The 17,266-nt window shown below is 39.2% G+C and overlaps 2 protein-coding genes across 2 annotated transcripts in view; one reads left to right on the forward strand and one right to left on the reverse strand.

The window, feature by feature from the left end:
• Positions 1-10,264, forward strand: part of LOC104607538 (kinesin-like protein KIN-7D, mitochondrial) — a 20,333-nt gene extending 10,069 nt beyond the window's left edge. The window contains exons 16-25 of the mRNA XM_010273201.3: positions 316-543; positions 870-1,007; positions 4,866-4,985; positions 5,125-5,175; positions 5,678-5,725; positions 5,934-6,074; positions 7,887-8,639; positions 9,491-9,620; positions 9,719-9,817; positions 9,973-10,264. Coding sequence (XP_010271503.1) covers positions 316-543; positions 870-1,007; positions 4,866-4,985; positions 5,125-5,175; positions 5,678-5,725; positions 5,934-6,074; positions 7,887-8,639; positions 9,491-9,620; positions 9,719-9,804 — 1,695 coding nt within the window. The 3' untranslated portion in view covers positions 9,805-9,817; positions 9,973-10,264. The remainder of the gene's footprint in view (positions 1-315; positions 544-869; positions 1,008-4,865; positions 4,986-5,124; positions 5,176-5,677; positions 5,726-5,933; positions 6,075-7,886; positions 8,640-9,490; positions 9,621-9,718; positions 9,818-9,972) is intronic.
• A 2,598-nt stretch (positions 10,265-12,862) lies between these two features.
• Positions 12,863-15,840, reverse strand: LOC104607539 (uncharacterized). Its single transcript, XM_010273202.3, has one exon. The coding sequence runs from the start codon at positions 15,005-15,007 to the stop codon at positions 13,064-13,066; it is 1,944 nt and encodes a 647-aa protein (XP_010271504.1). The 5' UTR covers positions 15,008-15,840; the 3' UTR covers positions 12,863-13,063.
• Positions 15,841-17,266: the final 1,426 nt, after the last annotated feature.

Raw genomic sequence — 17,266 nt, forward strand, 5'->3', positions numbered from 1 at the left:
GCCTTATCCATCTTCTTGTTGAATCATTGTCTTTCCTGTTCAACTGCTTTTCTCTCTAGTTGTTTGAAACCACTATAACAATTTCACCCCTTCTTCCTCCAAAGAAATGAAAGAAAGAAAATAAAGATATATCATTGGTCAATGGGCGTCAAAATCCAAATGAAAGGTTTTTAGATATTCTTTTTGATGTCTATTGTTTTCTCTTTCCTTTCCCCATGCAGAGTTATGGGCTTGCTGTTACCACTTTGTGTAGATGTCATGCTCAATATGGATGGTATTGAGTTTTATGCTGATCTTTGATTCCTTTTATGTCAGAAATTGGATGTTTTGCGTGAGGGTTCTCCATTGCTTGTAGAAGGTGAGAACCAAAACTCACCATCTTCTGCTCTGTCAGTGCCATCTATCCCCTCTTATGATGCTAAACATAGAAGATCTTCAAGCAAGTGGAACGAAGAACTTTCATCAATCAGCAGTTCAGTTACAGAATCAACTCAAGCGGGTGAACTTATCATTGGGACTGCTGGCAGTTCAAGACTGCAAACAGTATGTTTAACTTGCTCACTTTCGTTAATTATATCCTACACATACTGAGGGTAATGAAGTGCTTTGTTGTTTTTACATACCTATACTAAGATAAAATTTTACTGTTGCCACCTTCATGTTTCAAAATATGCAAGCTTCTTACAGGTGATATTACTTATTATACTTCCATTATTTGAAATGTTTCCAGTTTGCTTCTGAGCTCTTAAACTCGGTAGCTTTTCTGAGTTTATCCATGTAGGTTTTCTTATTGTATTTCTGGAGAGCTTGTTTATGACTGTTAACTCTTAAACTCAGTTCCTCATATTGTCTTTTCATCTAAAATTCAGGGTGGGATGACATCGGATGAGATGGACCTACTTGTTGAACAAGTTAAGATGCTAGCTGGAGAGATAGCATTCAGCACCAGTACTCTTAAGCGCTTGGTAGAGCAGTCTGTAAATGACCCTGAGGCCTCAAAAACCCAAGTATAAATTTCTTCCTCTCCATCTAAATATTGTTTACTCCTATTAAAATACTTGAATCCCAAAAATATGGAGGCAGGTTTTTCAAAGTGATAATGTATGGCCATAAATTGCATGTGACTCCATAAATTAAAACATTTTAGGTTATAAAATCTTTGCACTGTTTACTTTTTCTTGGGCATTGCTGGCAAACCATGCAACCTTTTCAATTTCTTCCACATCAGTTCTGCGAATAATTGCCTTCTCCCACTTTATCCCATCAATGGATCTCTTGTTATTTGTTTTAATTCTTAATTTCTTGAGTTCAAGTTGTTAGGTGTCTTATTGTATTTGACTATAACTCATATAGCTACTGTTATCAGTGCAGTGATGGAAGAGAAAAGAAGAGGAGAGAGAGAAGAGAGAGAGAGAGCAGAAGAGAGGAGAAAAGATTGAGAGCCAAAAAGCTTGTTGGCGGCGCCAGCTCTTTGTTATATATACTAGGGCGATAGCAACTAAAATAATAAAAGGGTAAAAGTACAATAGTACCCCTGTGGTACTATACTTTGGGAAAATAAAAGCTTTCAACACTCCCCCTCAAGTTGGGACATAGATGTCAATCATGCCCAACTTCTCACATAAATCATGATGCCGTGAGTGGTGTAGCCCTTTTGTAAAGATGTTTGCAAGTTGATCCTCAGAGCTGACATAAGGAGTACACACTTTCCTTGTGACAACTTTCTCTCTAATAAAGTGTTTGTCGATTTCGTTGTGTTTAGTTCTATCACGCAGCACTGGATTAGCATCAATGTTTATGGCTGCTTTGTTATCACAGAATAGGGTCATAGGTCTGTTCACTAGAAAACCCAACTCACTCAACAGATTCTTTAGCCACATCATTTCAGCCACTCCATGAGCCATTGCCTGATATTCATCTTCAGCATTGGATCTAGCTACCACATTCTACTTTTTGCTTCTCCAAGTAACTAGATTTCCTCCTATGAAGGTACAATAGCCACTAGTTGACTTTCTGTCATTTAGGGATCCTACCCAATTTACTTCAATGTACACTTACAACTTTCAAATGTCCGTGCTTTTGAAACAACAAACCAGCACCTGGGAATTTCTTAAGATATCTGAGAACCCTTTCCGCTGCTTCAAGGTGAGTGGTCTTGGGAGCATGCATGAATTGGCTAAGAACACCAATTGCATAAGCAATGTTGGGGCGGGCCATAGAAAGATATAACAATCTTCCTATAAGTCTCTGAAACTGTTTCACATCCTTGATAGGTTCACCTTGGTAGTCACCTAATTTGTGATTAGGATCAATAGGGGAATCAACTGGCTTCACTCCCAATTTTCTTGTATCTTGGAGCAGATCTAGGACATACTTCATTTGGGAAATGAAGATACCCTTTTGTGAGCGAACAACTTAAATTCCAAGGAAGTATCTTAGAGGACCTAGATTCTTTACTTCAAATTGTGTAGCAAGAAAAATCTTCAACTTTTGGATTTCATCCTTCCAATCGTCAGTGATAATTATATCATCAACATATACTACCAGAGCAGCAATTTTTCCTTCCCCCCTTTTCACAAACAATGTGTGATCAGATTGGCATTGCTTGTATGCTTTATGCTAAGCCGTTGCATGGAACCTATTGAACCAGGCTCTCAGTGATTGTTTCAGCTCGTATAATGACTTCTTCAACTTGCACACTTTCTGTTCATTGCCTTGAGCCCGAAAACCAGGGGATTGTACCATGTAAACTTCCTCTTCAAGGTCACCATTCAAGAATACATTTTTGATATCAAGCTGATGTAGATCCTAGTCAAGATTAGAAGCAAGGGAGAACAAGACTCTAATGGAGTTCATCTTGGCAACGGGTGCAAAAGTCTCTACATAATCAACTCCATACACTTGTGTAAACTCCTTTGCCACTAAATGAGTTTTATACCCCATTTTGGTTTCCCATGGAGATCCCAACATGTATCTCGGGTGTGTTGGGGTTTCTGGCAATGAGTACACCACAATTTGTCTTTGTCATCCGCCTTTTTTGAGAGTCCCCTCTCTTAAAGGTGTTTCCACCACCTGTAATCACACTTCCTTTCATTGCCAACCCAATTGCATCCCCTCTAGAACTGTTCATCAAATTCCTTCTACTTTCTTTTGATTGTACAAGACCATAAACTTCTTGGATGGAGGGAAGATCCTTGCTACCTAGGATCTAAACTTTGATGGATTCATATGCCGGATTCAAGCCATATAGAAAAGCAAACACTCTCTGCTGAGATACAAGTTTCTTGTGTAATTTTGCATCTTCATCACACTTACAGTCCACACTTTGAAAATGATCTAACTCCTTTCAAACAGAGGTCAAGCTTGAGTAGTACACAGAAAAACACCACTTTCCCTGTTTACAAGTGGATGATTCTGCCTGTAACTGATAAATCTTTGCATAGTGATGCAGCTCAGAATAGGTTGATTTTGCCTACTCCCAGATTTCATTTGCCGTTTCAGCCCACATAAAGTTCCTTCTTATTTGGGGTTGCATAGACACTAAAAGTTGGGACATAGCCATGTTGTTCTCCTGGTTCCATCTGTCATATTCAACACTCCCAGAATTGGTTTCTTTGATTCTCCCATTTCTATAACCTATTTTTCCCCATGCAGTAATGTACAACTTGATCCCTCTTGACCATTCCAAATAATTTAAACCGTCGAGAGGAATAACAGCCATGGGAAAGGATAGGTCCGCACCCCCACTCATTCCATTCGGCATTGAGGAAACACTGGATGTAGCAGAATCTTCACCCCTCATGATTTCAGATTCAATAAAACACTCTTAAAGGGGGTACACAGCCTTAAAAAAAATCCTAACACTGAGAGAGAAAGGAGAACCTCTTTTTTCTTCAGAAACACCTCTTTTTTGTAAAACGCAGGTGTTGTTATAGCACTAACAGGTCATCCTTTGACCTACAGAATTAACACAAGTGTTGCCACAGTGCATACATGTTATCTCTTGACCTACGCATCAACAGGATGGCTATTACAGCAAGTACAGGTCACTTTCTGACCTCCAGTTTTCCATAAAAGCTGCTGTTGCAGCACACAAAAGGTCCTCACGACCTACAGTTTTACAGGGATCAGCTGACCCCACAAAAAAGGAAAGAAAGAGGTGCGGATCACCTCACATCCAATCAGCAGACCTAGTACAGGTTCTGCCCTGGCACATGACCAGAAAAAGGGAGAGGGAGAAAAGTTACTTCAGTGCGTGAGATCTTCAATCTGCCAAACAATAGATGAGGGCGGCAGATCTGGAAATCTGGTGCGAATAAAACTATTCACTCGACTTCTCCTTTCAGATCTGATAGTCGCGCTCTGATACCATGTTATCAGTGTAGTGATGGAAGAGAAAAAAAGAGGAGAGAGAAGAGAAGAGAGAGAGAGAGAGCAGAAGAGAGGAGAAAATATTGGGAGTCAAAAAGCTTGCTGGCGGTGCCAGCTCTTTGTTATATATACTAGGGTGACAGCAACTAAAATAATAAAAGGGTAAAAGTACAATAGTACCCCTGCGGTACTATATTTAAGAATAAAGAATTTCATAATATCTTTTTCTTCCTCGTCATGCTTTAATATTGTCTCATCTGGCTGTTGTTCCCTATAATTTTGATGGAATTCTTTATTCTTTTGTATGTCTTTTTGAAAGAATTACCTTTCATGTAATTTTCACATATTCCTGTCAATTAGATCTAAGTGCCACTACCATCCAAGTGTGTATTTGGTGATAGCACTGAACAATGATCCATGTAATAACGTGCTTTGATATGATCCCCCTTTCTCAAGCTCTAAGTTCCTATTGCCATGTATTTTTTGAAACTCAGATTCAGAACTTGGAATGTGAAATACAAGAGAAAAGGAGACAGATGAGGGTCTTAGAGCAGCGTATTATTGAGAGTGGTGAAGCATCAATTTCTAATGCATCATTAGTTGATATGCAACAGGTATTGCTTTCTTCTTTTCTTCCTAATATTATAGTATTTGAACATCTTACTATTCACTTCTTTTTAATTGATAAAAAAATGAATCATACTATTCACTTTCTTGCAATTAAATTTCTTCTGTTGTCTTTTTGCCAAACAGACAGTTATGAGATTAATGACTCAATGCAATGAGAAGGGTTTTGAGCTGGAGGTGTGTACCTGATATTCATTTTATACTCAATGTTTTGAAAATTGTAATCGTATTGTAAATTGTAGAGAAAGTTGAGTCGAATCGAATCGTGAATCATATCATAAATCATAAGATTATTTCTATTTTTTACAAACTTGTCAAGAAATTAAATATAGATATATTAAATGGCTATTTAAAACAATAGAATTTACCACTTAAGTTTGACTGAAAAATCAAACAAATCTACGTACAATGGCTCTTTAACCTACATATGATGGAAAATAAACTCAATTTCTAGTCTTAAATATTGTACATAAATCACTTAGTAAGGAATTTAGAAAAAAATATCCCTTGGCAAAACTAAATATATACAGAAAAATAACAAAGTAAAGAACTAATTCTTAATTGAATTTATTTGAATCGTAGTGAATTGTAGATATATGCTAATGGTAGCACACTGTTTTTTTGCAAGTATAATGATTCAGATATCTCATTTGGTTAATGTGAGCTTCAATTTTTGCAGCTAAAATCAGCAGACAATCGTATCCTCCAGGAACAGCTACAGAATAAGGTTATCATTTGCAACATCTTATTCTACTTGATTATTTTTAGTATATTGTATGGAAATATTTTCATATTTGTTAGGAAATGTTCTGTTCTTTTACATGTTACAGTTGTAGGGATACTTTACTGAACATTATCATCAAAATTTTTGCTTCACTTATTTAATATTTTCTTTCAAGGATTTAACAATGTTTATCTTTTTTGTTACCTAACAGTGTTCAGAGAACAAGGAACTGCAAGAGAAAGTAGAGCTACTGCAGCAGCAGCTGGCTTTGGCTTTGAGTGAAAAATCAACTTATGAGAAGCGCTTCTCTGAAGAATACGTCGATGAGTTGAAAAAGAAAATTCAGTCTCAGGTGATTGCTAGGATCTGCTAAAACTTTCTTGGATATGCTTTGTTTTTACACTTCAGTCTGTTGGTTATCAGTGACTTTTGTGGCTCACATTGATGGAGTTGCTTTTTCTGCAATATGTTACATCCTCTTTCATAATTTCTATTTTCTATGCTCCAGTGTGATTTTGTCCTGAAAACTATTAAGTATTGAACTATTGATCAACACCTTAATCACCGTCTACTTTTACAATGTGGAAGTAAATGATACCTATGTTACATCTGTTATAAAGGAGGATGCCCTGAAATTTCCTCTCATTCCCAGATAAAATAACTATGGACTTGAGTTATTGATTCAACACTCTTTGAATGTTTCCAATCGGATATGATGACAGCCACCCAGTTGGGTGATTGGTAAAATACTATTCCACTATTGTGATTTATATGTTTTGGTCAAAACTGCTGATCCAGTACAGTGCTTACAAAAAGCTCATGACTTCAATACTATCTGTAGCATGCTTACCTCCTTTCCTGTTATGGGTGTTATGGGACTGTTTCAAAAATTGACTCGGAGGCTGAACTGTTTTTTCCTCTGGGTCACAGGTCAGCAGTTGAACTGTCTGGGTTGGATGCGTCAGACCATGACACATCATCCTGTGTATGTGTATGGCTGTATGCATATATGCATATACATGTGTGTATAAATTTATATTATATACAATAAACAATATATAATTACATTCTACATGCAATGTATGCATATATGTTTTATTTCAGGTCTACTTTGTAATTTTATTTCAGTTTTAATTTTTTTATAAGTAAAAAAAAGCTAAAAGTGGGGATTTGAGGCCAAAAAAGTTTAGTTTTTTTTGGCAAGGTGCCTTAGAACATATAGATCTCAAATGGTTACTCAAAATAGAGAAAAGATCACCCCAATTGGACAACTGAATGCAATGTTATGGCCTCCAGAAGTTTTTGATATACATGTAGTGTGTAACCTGTGACTCGGTGACCGAGTTGAATGGGTCAAAGGTTTAACCACCTTGGTCGGATGGGTTTTGACCAATTCAATGGTTTTTGGTCCATTTTTGGGTTTTATAAAAACCAGATCCAGAAAAGGGGCCAGTGGTGGTTTGAATGGTTTGACTGCCCGGGTCAATGGTGGGTTGAAAGCATTGCTATCGGGAAGACATACAAACCTGAGCTTGATGGTGTGTGCTTTGTTCTTCCAAGTTCCAATTAATCTCCTAGTTGTTTCTATCTAGGTCCTGTAATCCTACTACTGCAGCAGAGCCTTGTCCTCCTATTTTGTTACAGCTACAACTCAACTCATCTCAGCATTAATTTCTATCTAGGTCCTGTAATCCTACTACTGCAGCAGAGCCTTGTCCTCCTATTTTATTACAGCTACAACTCAGCTCATCTCAGCATTAATCCCAACTTTTTTGGGGCTGGCTGCATGGATCCTTTCCTGCCATTGTGCTCTATCTAAAATGACATTTTCTTTTCTACTCGCTTTGCTCTTTCAGGGCCTTCTTCTACTTTCACCAATTCACTTGTTATGTTTTATTATAGCTGAGCTTGTAAAATTCTTGAAAACCTGCACATCTGTCAAGCATGACTTTTTTTTTCCACCTCTACCTATGAGCTTTGACACCTCTAAGTAAGAGGGTGTAAATATTGCATGACCCCGTGTCTAACTTCTTGTTAAGAACAACCTAAAATTATCTCATAATTTCTCTTTTCTGCTGAGGCAGGATTACATTTATTCATTGTTCTTGGCCACCTGGGTTGTTTTTCTCCCAATTGATTGAGTTGTTTTTCTTGTTCTTAATAGGAGATTGAAAATGAAAAGCTAAAGCTGGAACATGTTCTACTTATGGAAGAGAACAGTGGATTGCATGTACAGAATCAAAAGTTGGCAGAAGAAGCTTCATATGCAAAGGAATTGGCATCTGCTGCTGCTGTTGAATTGAAAAATTTGGCAGGTGAAGTTACTAAGCTTTCATTACAGAATGCAAGACAAGCAAAAGAACTTTTGGCTGCTCAAGATATGGCATATTCTAGAGGTGCTGTCATGCAAACCAGTAATGGTATTCGCAAATATGCTGATAGCAAGATCGATGGCATTAAATCTGGCAGAAAAGGCCGGCTTTCTGGCAGGAGCAATGAAATGCTTGGGACAGTCTATGATGATGTTGAATATTGGAATCTCGATCCTGAAGATATAAAGATGGAACTACAGGCAAGAAAGCAAAGAGAGGCTGCTCTTGAGGCTGCCTTAGCTGAAAAGGAACTTGCAGAAGAGGAATATAGAAGAAAGGTTGATGAGGCAAAGAAAAAAGAGGCAGCTCTGGAAAATGATTTAGCAAACATGTGGGTGCTTGTTGCAAAGTTAAAGAAAGAGGGAGGAGCTATTACAGAGTTGAATGTTGATGAGAGGTCCACCAATGGGTCAGACCATGGGAATGATCTAAAAACACATGGCAGTGAGAACAAAGATATCATCCTTAAAGAGAGACAGGTTTCTGATGGCACAAAAATGGTTCAGGGTGGTGCTGAACTAGAACCTCTGGTTGTTCGGCTGAAGGTAAAGGTGTTCATATGAATCTCATTTGCATTCTTTGATTTCTTTCCCAACTTCACTCCGTAGACTTCATTCATAGATTTATTTTTTCCCAAATTCCACATTTGATTTGTTGCTTAGGTTCCAAAACACGAAAGATATTTCCTTGTGGAATTATTTTTTATTGCCTACCTGAAAACCCAGATTTATGGAATATAATTGAAAGTTTCTATTATTTTCCAAGTTTCCATCTTATTTACCAGTATATATGTAATTTGTAATCTTTATGCTTCAAATGCTTCACATAGACTTGTAGGATGCATGAGAGTGGGTACACAATTAATGAAATGTTTCAAGCATTCATGTTATACACTGCAATTGGTATATTTCACATATATAAACTAACATAGAAATAAGTGGTAACACTATCTATAATTGTTTGATCTACAAGTTTATGCTTCATATATTATTTCAATAATGCATATTCTTTATCCTAGGGGGTGGAATTTCTGATTTATGTTTTCTTTTTTCTTGATGATTCATGTAGTCTGGGTTTTTTGGGGATTTTTATTTCATCTTGTTTGCACTGTTAGGCAATATGTTGCATCCTAATAGTGGGGTTATTTAAGAAAAGCATAACTCATTTTACTTTTTTTGTTCATTTTAGTTGCAACCAAATTATATCTATCCCAGATTCCATTGTAGAGGATGCTTTTTGTAAGAATTTCCACTATGACCTTCACATTTGGAATGCATCATATTGTTGTTAACACTTCACATTTAGAATGCATCATATTTTTCATGCAAATATTCTGCAATTTGGTAACTGGGAAGAAACCTATTTATTTTTCTCTTTTCCTTTTGCATGATTTCAGGCCCGCATGCAAGAGATGAAGGAGAAAGAGATGGAATCCTTGGGAAATGGGGATGCAAATTCTCATATTTGCAAAGTATGCTTTGAGGCACCAACTGCAGCAATACTTCTCCCTTGCCGGCATTTTTGCTGTAAGTGATCTTAATGTGTCTTGTCATTTTTTATCAATATATCCTGTCTAATTTTCCCCATTCAATATCAACAATCATCATTGATCTACCATGTGCAGTGTGCAAACCTTGCTCACTTGCTTGTTCTGAGTGTCCTATTTGTCGCACAAAGATTGCAGACAGGATCATTGCTTTCACTTCATGACAACTGAATGAAGGTGATAGAAATTAGTCTTTATTATTTTTTTTTCCTTTTTCTTTTTCTCCTTGTTAAATTGTTTTCATGTCCATTGATAGCGTAAGGTCATCTTTTATTTTGACTGACGGATCTGCATCTAAGTTTCTGATCCCTCCATCCTGGATCTTCTGTCAGGAATTTATTTCTCCATTCAGCCGTTTGTCATTTTTCCATGTTGGCTTGTACGTAGCTGCATGAAAGGTATTCTGTAATTTCTCTTCATCTTCTCGCTGAAGGCCTGTAATATATGCTAAGAGAGGAAAAAGGAAAGAAAAACAAAATGGATGGGCGATAATTTTTAAAGTTCCTACTCCAGATTTGTAATCTGTTTTCTGTTACACCATCTTGATTCATGTATCTGTTCCCTGAATTGTCATCATGTACAGAAGTACAACCAAAGCTTCTATAAAGAAGAAGCGTTTTTTTCCTCTTTTTCGCCCAATTTTTTATGGGTACAAGAAATATTTAGCGAGCCTATTTTTGCTCCTTTGCTATTCTTTATTTGTTTCATATTTAATCATTAGCCACAATTAATTATTCCATTATGCGGTTACTGAGATTGCTTGGAGCTCTGGTTCAGAAAACAGGAAAAAAATAGGAAGTTATTGATTGACTGTTGGTGAATATAGATTTCAGGTGAAATTGAGCATCTCATGGACACCTGCCCTGTGACATTACTTTTTTCTGTAGAATATTCTTTGGTAGATTAAACCTGTCCTGATTTACAGTGTTTTACATGCTGGGTTCACCGGTAAAACCAGGACCTGTGGAGCATTCCGGTATTTAGTCCAGTTCGAGTCTTACAACATTGCTTCACATCTCTAAAACCTCGTCGTCACCTCCTCTCTCCAACAATAATCCTGCCGTAAGGTGAGGGCATTGGATGAAAAGCTTCATTCTTTCAAGGTTCAAAACATTGATACGTCCGATACTCCGGTAGGGGCATATCGGGCGATAGTATTTTTAACCTTTTTTTCTTTATTTTTTTTAAAACTAGTTCAGGGAGTCGGTTTAAGACTTCTCCACCCCCTGAATGGTCAGAACCTAGGAGCTCCACGAAGGTAGATCCAAATTCCGTTGCTCCTTTCTCGGCCATTATTTTCTTGTCGTCCACTTCCCTCACGATAGCAGTATTGATACTTCAAAACTAGATGGTAGACATGATCTTTCCGGATAATTCGAAAAAAAAAAAACATTACTGGTCGCAGAACAACTCAACAGCCCTCCAATGATTTTTGAACAGCCCAGTGTTTGGTGAAAAAGACAATATCATGTCAAACGGGTGCCTGATTAAAATTTAAAACATTGGCGTGTTAAATAAAAAATCATTGGGAGTCGTTGAGTTCTGCGGTAATATTTGCTCTGTAAATACAAACGTATGAGCCTGTTTACGTAATCCCTCATGAATGATCACACCTGTGTTCCATATGCATGAAGCCCAGCTTAACGAAGCATATAAGCATTCTTATGCCCAACTTTGGTATCCAAAAATTTATCCATGATTTATGCTTCAGGAGAGAGATAAGGAGAAAAAGCTTAAAATTTCAAAAAGATGTTTTGAATTGACGAGGAGTTCAAAAATAAATAAAAATCCAGTGTTGGTTTCCGCCTCGACCTACTAGGCTAGCTACCACAAAAGAGAAGCCTCGACCTTCTCTGTTCTGACTTAAAACGTTTGGGTCTTTGGGATATGATGGATCTATTATGTGACAAGTGTCTCTCCTTGATTGGGGGCAACCAGACTATAAAAGCCGAGGATCCTGTCCTGAACCTCAGCTTGTAAGATGTTTAGTTGTTTACATAACAAAGTGTAAAAGTTATAGATGCACATGCACCTGGTTTCTGTAGGAAAAAACTGAAAATGTTTCTTATATTTCTAAGTTGAGAGGATTGTAATTTTTAACTGCAGGTACCCTGATAGATTGAACCAATCGTCTCTGATCAATTTTTCAAATATATATTCAGGGTCGTGTAAGATTACCTGAATGGGATTACATCAAACTCTTGTACTCCAGGTTACGATGCTTGAGCTATATTTTATGCTGTGTTATATTTCATGGGAACCAAAAATACTAAAAAAATAATCCAGGATGAATTGGACTTTGGGCATGTATGGTGCTTTGTGATTTGCGAGTCCCAACCTTAAGCTTATGGACAGTTGCGATTGTAATTATTTTACCGACCACAAAAGAAATTCCATTTGACTAAAGGAAATGCACGACAGCACGAAGTTGCTTGACATTTGGTATTTGGTATTTGGTATTTGGCAACATAGAGTTCTAGCCTTCAACAGTATTTGTCACAGGACTCGCAACAAACAAGCATGCTGAGTTAAAAAATGATGCATTTGTGATGAACTTTGATCTATTAAAAATCCTTAAAAGTCGGCAGAACATGAAATTGGAGAGAGAGAGAGAGAGAGGCCAGTGGACTGGCTAATAATCATAAATCACACATGGACAACCAACCCTTGGCATGCATATTTGACTCATAGCAGCAACCTCTGAGGCAATTTCTTCCTATATAATCTAATCGACAAAAGGGTGTAGAAACCGTAGCAGTTTGACATGACATGTGCTTGAGAACTGACAGCCAAAACCAAATTAATCTGTTCGACAGTCATGTTGTCATATTCTCTATTCTGATTTTTCTTTTTTGCGGTTGTGTTTTGCTTGGCTGATATCACAGTCATGCTATTTTGACCAACAGCGTACTACTAGTAATGTAGTATGGTCCCAACTCCCAATTCCCAAGTTGCCTTCCTTGATTATTCCATCGCTCTTTCCTCAATTTTCCCTTACACTTGTACAGTGCTTTAGTCCATGTAATCCTTATCTAGGTACACACTTGCCACGTGGCATGCAAGTCGAATTTTTGATATACAATAACTCTAGGTACACACTTGCCACGTGTCCCTGATGCCTACTACCCGGCCCGATCCTGCTTCTGGGTCAATAAATCAGCGTACTCCATGCCATGCACAATGCAGCAGTGAAAGAAAAAGAGTAAATCATGAATCTGTTCACAAATCACAACCTTAAATCAATCTTCACCACCCAAAAAAAGAAATACAATTTAACTCTCTAACATTTAAAAAAAAAAAATTGTGTAATGTTTGGATTGTCTGGAAATGAACAACACGAAAATATCATCACGGGGTGTGTATGTGTTTGTGTTTCGTGTGTGATCTCTGATACACTGCAAGCGACCCTCTCGTTGCAGGCTCTCAGGCGTGCTTACAAGGCGGGAGTGGAGTTCCACAGAGGCCTGGGTTTTCCCTGAAAGCTGAGGGAGGGATTCTGGCCTTGTGAGGAGGTATCCGTCCACTCAGTCGGTTCTTCGACACGTCGAATTCTCTAAGCTCCACCAGTTTCATCACCTCTTCTGGTATGGTCCCGCTCAGTTTGTTTTCCGACAGCACTATCGACGCCAATTCCTTCGCATCGCCGAGGTCAGCTGGTATACTACCGGACAGCCTGTTCCCTGCCAACTCCAACAGCTTTAACCCACTCAATTTCCCCAACGACGTCGGTATCGTTCCCCCTAGAGGGTTGTATGACAGTACCAGCTTTTCGATGGAGACCATGGAGGGCATGTCGCCGATATTCCTATCGATTGGACCTGTGAACCTATTACAAGAGAGGTCGATGGAGTTGAAACGGCCTAGTGGGTCTTGGATTCTCTTGGAGAAGATCGTTCTCAGATCTCCGCTCAGCTTGTTCGAGTGGAGGTCGAGGTCCATTAGCAGCGAAAGGTTCTTCATTTCTACCGGAATAGCCGAGTGGAATCCATTGTTTGAGAGGTTGAGGAAGGAGAGACTCGTCATGTTTCCTATCCAGCGAGGCAATGGCCCCGTGAATCTGTTGCTTGATAAGTCGAGTATCGATACGGAGGACGAATATAACCATGCGGGGAGTTGCCCAACGATCCCAGTTCGTGCTAACATGAGCCGGAAAAGATTCAGTTTGGCAAACCAGTCTGGTATTCTCCCTAGACGAAGAGGATTGAATGACAGGTCCAAGGTCTGTAGCTTTGATAATTTCAACAGCTGAGGAGGAATGGGACCGGAGAAAGAATTTCTTGAGAGGTCGAGTGTCTGAAGGTTCTGAAGATTCCCAAAACTTGAGGGGATCGTACCTGTAAAGTAGTTGTTGGAGAAGAATATCTCCGTGAGGTTTGTAAGTTGACCGATAGTCGCCGGCAGCTTTCCAGTCAACCTGTTGTTCTCCAATATCAGCCTTTGAATACTGGGAAGCTTACCAATGGATGCAGGTAAAGGCCCAGTTAGTCTGTTTTCTGATAAGCGGCAGAATTGGAGAGAAGCGAGGTTGGCAATGGAAGAGGGGATTCTTCCAGTCATCTGGTTCTGGTTAAGATAGAGTATAACCAATTGGGAGAGACCGCCAATAGATGGAGGAATGCTTCCGGTTATCTGGTTCTCCGACAAGTCAACGTACTTGAGCTTCTTGAGACGGCCAATTGCCGGCGGTATACTGCCAGAGAGATTGTTGGCATGGAGGTCAAGCTTTGCCAGTGAAACCAGCTTGCCAACTGACGAGGGAATGCCACCTGATAACTCATTTCCAGACAAGCTCAGTTCGAAAAGCGAGGACAAGCAGTGGAGAACGGAAAAAGGGATGACACCGGAGAGTCGATTGTCACCAAGGTAGAGTCTCTTGAGGCGGACAAGGTGTCGAAAGGAGGAGGGAATCGATCCGGTAAGCTGGTTTGAATCAAGGAAGAGGTAGGTGAGGTGTGACAATTTACCTAACTCCGGAGGTATGGGTCCTTTCAACTCCTTGAGATTACTGAGATCGAGAAGGCGGAGGAAGGAGAGGTGGCCGAGAGTGGGTGACAAGGTACCGGCCATTGAGGTCTCGGAGATGAAATCGTCGCCCGAGTAAAGGCCGGGACGGGAGACATTGACGACCCTACCGGAGGAGTCGCAGGCGACGCCATCCCAAGAGGTGCAACAATCGGTGGAGGGCTTCCATGTGCGCAACAGTTGAGAAGGGTCTCGAGTGATCTTTGCCTTGAAACCGAGCAAGGCTGCTCGGTCGACGGCATGGCAAGCTTCGGGCATCCAAGGCGACGACGAAATATACAGGCAGACGAGGAAGTAGAAGAAGCAGGAGGAGATATTACAGTTAATACGAAGAAAGGCCACCATTGAAGCAACAGAGAATTGACCGTTTAGAAGAGAAAACAACGACAGTGGAGAGTGGATAGAGTGAAACGGCTCTCTTTCTCTTTAAGTTTTATAACTTTGTTATCCCTTCCTTGTCCTGTTGTCCACGTCAGCCCGTAGGCCTTCTCCTGGATTCACTAATGAAAATGAATTTGGATCGTTAGATCAGTAGACGAGATATCTGTGATGTGGATGACGTGGGACTACATCCCATGAGTGGGTCTGCTTGCTAATTGAATGCGATGATGATGATTCTCGTGCAGTGAGTGTTGCTTTGTTTTAAGTTTTATAAAAAAAAGTGACTATGTATGCTTTCAATTCGGGACCTGGCAGACTGCAGGCGGTGAGGACTGTGGGATGATTGATTAATGGCAGAGGTGTGTATGTGTGATCTCAAAAAAGGATGAAAAAAGAAAGGTAGAAATGGAGATGAGATTCCGTGAGAGTGATTGTTAAGGAAGGGGCCCCACCCACCACCCACTTGTAGATATAGATCGTTACGTGGGCCCTGAGTTGTTTTATGGTCATAATGGGAACAGCTTGGACCTAGGTTCTATTCTAAGTGGTTCATCTTTGTGTCTCCACTCTCCACTTTGAGTTTGTCTATGGGGGTTACAGCCTTACATGGTTAGGTTCTAGTTTTGGGTATAGGTTAGGTTGGGCGGTTGGGCTGCTCCTCAAAACTCAGGTTGTGAGTTGTGACTTGTGACCTTTACTCGTCCAGCAAACCCAGCCCAACCCAAGCCTACCCGACTTTTTATTAAATAAAATATTCATCTCATCTCATGTACCAAATACCAATGTATATTTTGTATTTATTTACGTAAACATGTCACATATTTACACTGTTACATACATCCGATTCCGTTTGGAAGTTCATTCAGTGTAAAACGGTATTTCTAAATCTTATTGTTGTTGATGTATATATTTGTATTTGTACTCTTTCCAAAATTCCCTCCCTGTGAATTCTGATGAAAACCCATTTGATTGGTTATTACATATATGATGCTGATTGATTGGTTAAAGTTTTTCCGACGATATGTCTTTCCGGTCTGTTAGTTATAAGGTTCTCAAATCCGACCAACCTGCCTAGGCGCAAGCAAATCTTCATATGCGCAGCCTAAATTATGTTGGATTTTGCTCGAGTTGGTCTTGGGATGGCAATGTCTGGTTTTTGATCTTTGATTGAACTAGGCCCGAACCTAATCAGCCCAGCCCAAGTTACACTCTTAGAGGTTTTCTAGATTTTTTGTTGAGAAGTGAGTGAAGATAAAAGGGGATGGTTTGACATAAAAGCCCACTTCAAATCCAATGCGGGTTTAGGCATTTAAAGGTCCAACTCCAATAAGACATCAAACTATATAATTCATATTCAATGTTGGATGAATTTCAGTTGTTCAGAGAAGACTGAAGAGATGCAGACAACCACCGATATCATGGGCCATGGGCTGATTTTTGGGAGTTGGGCTTGGACTATGAATTATCAATGCAATTGGGTTATCGACATGGAATCAATTAATCAAAAGCAGGCTGTTTGGTTTTGATCCGACTCTTTTTCTGCTGTGTAAGGTTCCGTTTGATAACATTTGAAGTTGCTGAACTGAAAAACTGGTCGCTTTGTCTTTTAAATGGCCCCTAAGCCATGTTCACTGTTCAGCGTCCACAACTGGAATTTGAAGCGAACAGTTCTGTCTGTATACTTATTCTTGGTTAAAGCCTCCATGAAAACCATGCGAAATTTCACCCAAGTTAAAAGCCAAGTGATGGAAGGTGTACTTTTGTAGCCCATAAAGGCCCAGGAGGCAAGGCCCAGGAAGAGGCCTCTTCTTTCAGCGACACCATAAATGTAAGTAATAGGATTGTTCTGGCGACAGTGATGATCATATAAGGTTTATGAGAGAAGAAATCGATTCTTTGGAACCTAGCAACAAATACCGTGGAATGTGTTTGGCAAGGGAAATGGAAATACGTGACGGGAAATCATTTGTGAATCTGTTACTATATTCTGAATTTTGCTATTTCGGTCCAAAGCTCAAGCACTTTTGGGTTTTTCACGTAAAATAGTTCAGTAAAAGTGAGAAATATAATGGATTTCCATCTTTTTCCGAGAAAATCTATGATACCGAAAGAACTTAATTTGATCCATTAAAGCACCCCATGAATTTTGAATTTTGATGAATACCACTAATAATCGGATTCTTGAGGTTTTATTCCCTAGCTTATCACCATATTATCAAAATG

The sequence above is a fragment of the Nelumbo nucifera genome, chromosome 5 (genome assembly GCF_055504915.1).
Source record: "Nelumbo nucifera cultivar China Antique chromosome 5, China Antique-T2T, whole genome shotgun sequence".
NCBI lineage: Eukaryota > Viridiplantae > Streptophyta > Magnoliopsida > Proteales > Nelumbonaceae > Nelumbo > Nelumbo nucifera.

Coding starts and splice junctions, on each gene's coding strand:
- LOC104607539 (XM_010273202.3), bottom strand. CDS start 15,007: ATGGTGGCCTTTCTTCGTATTAACTGTAATATCTCCTCCTGCTTCTTC.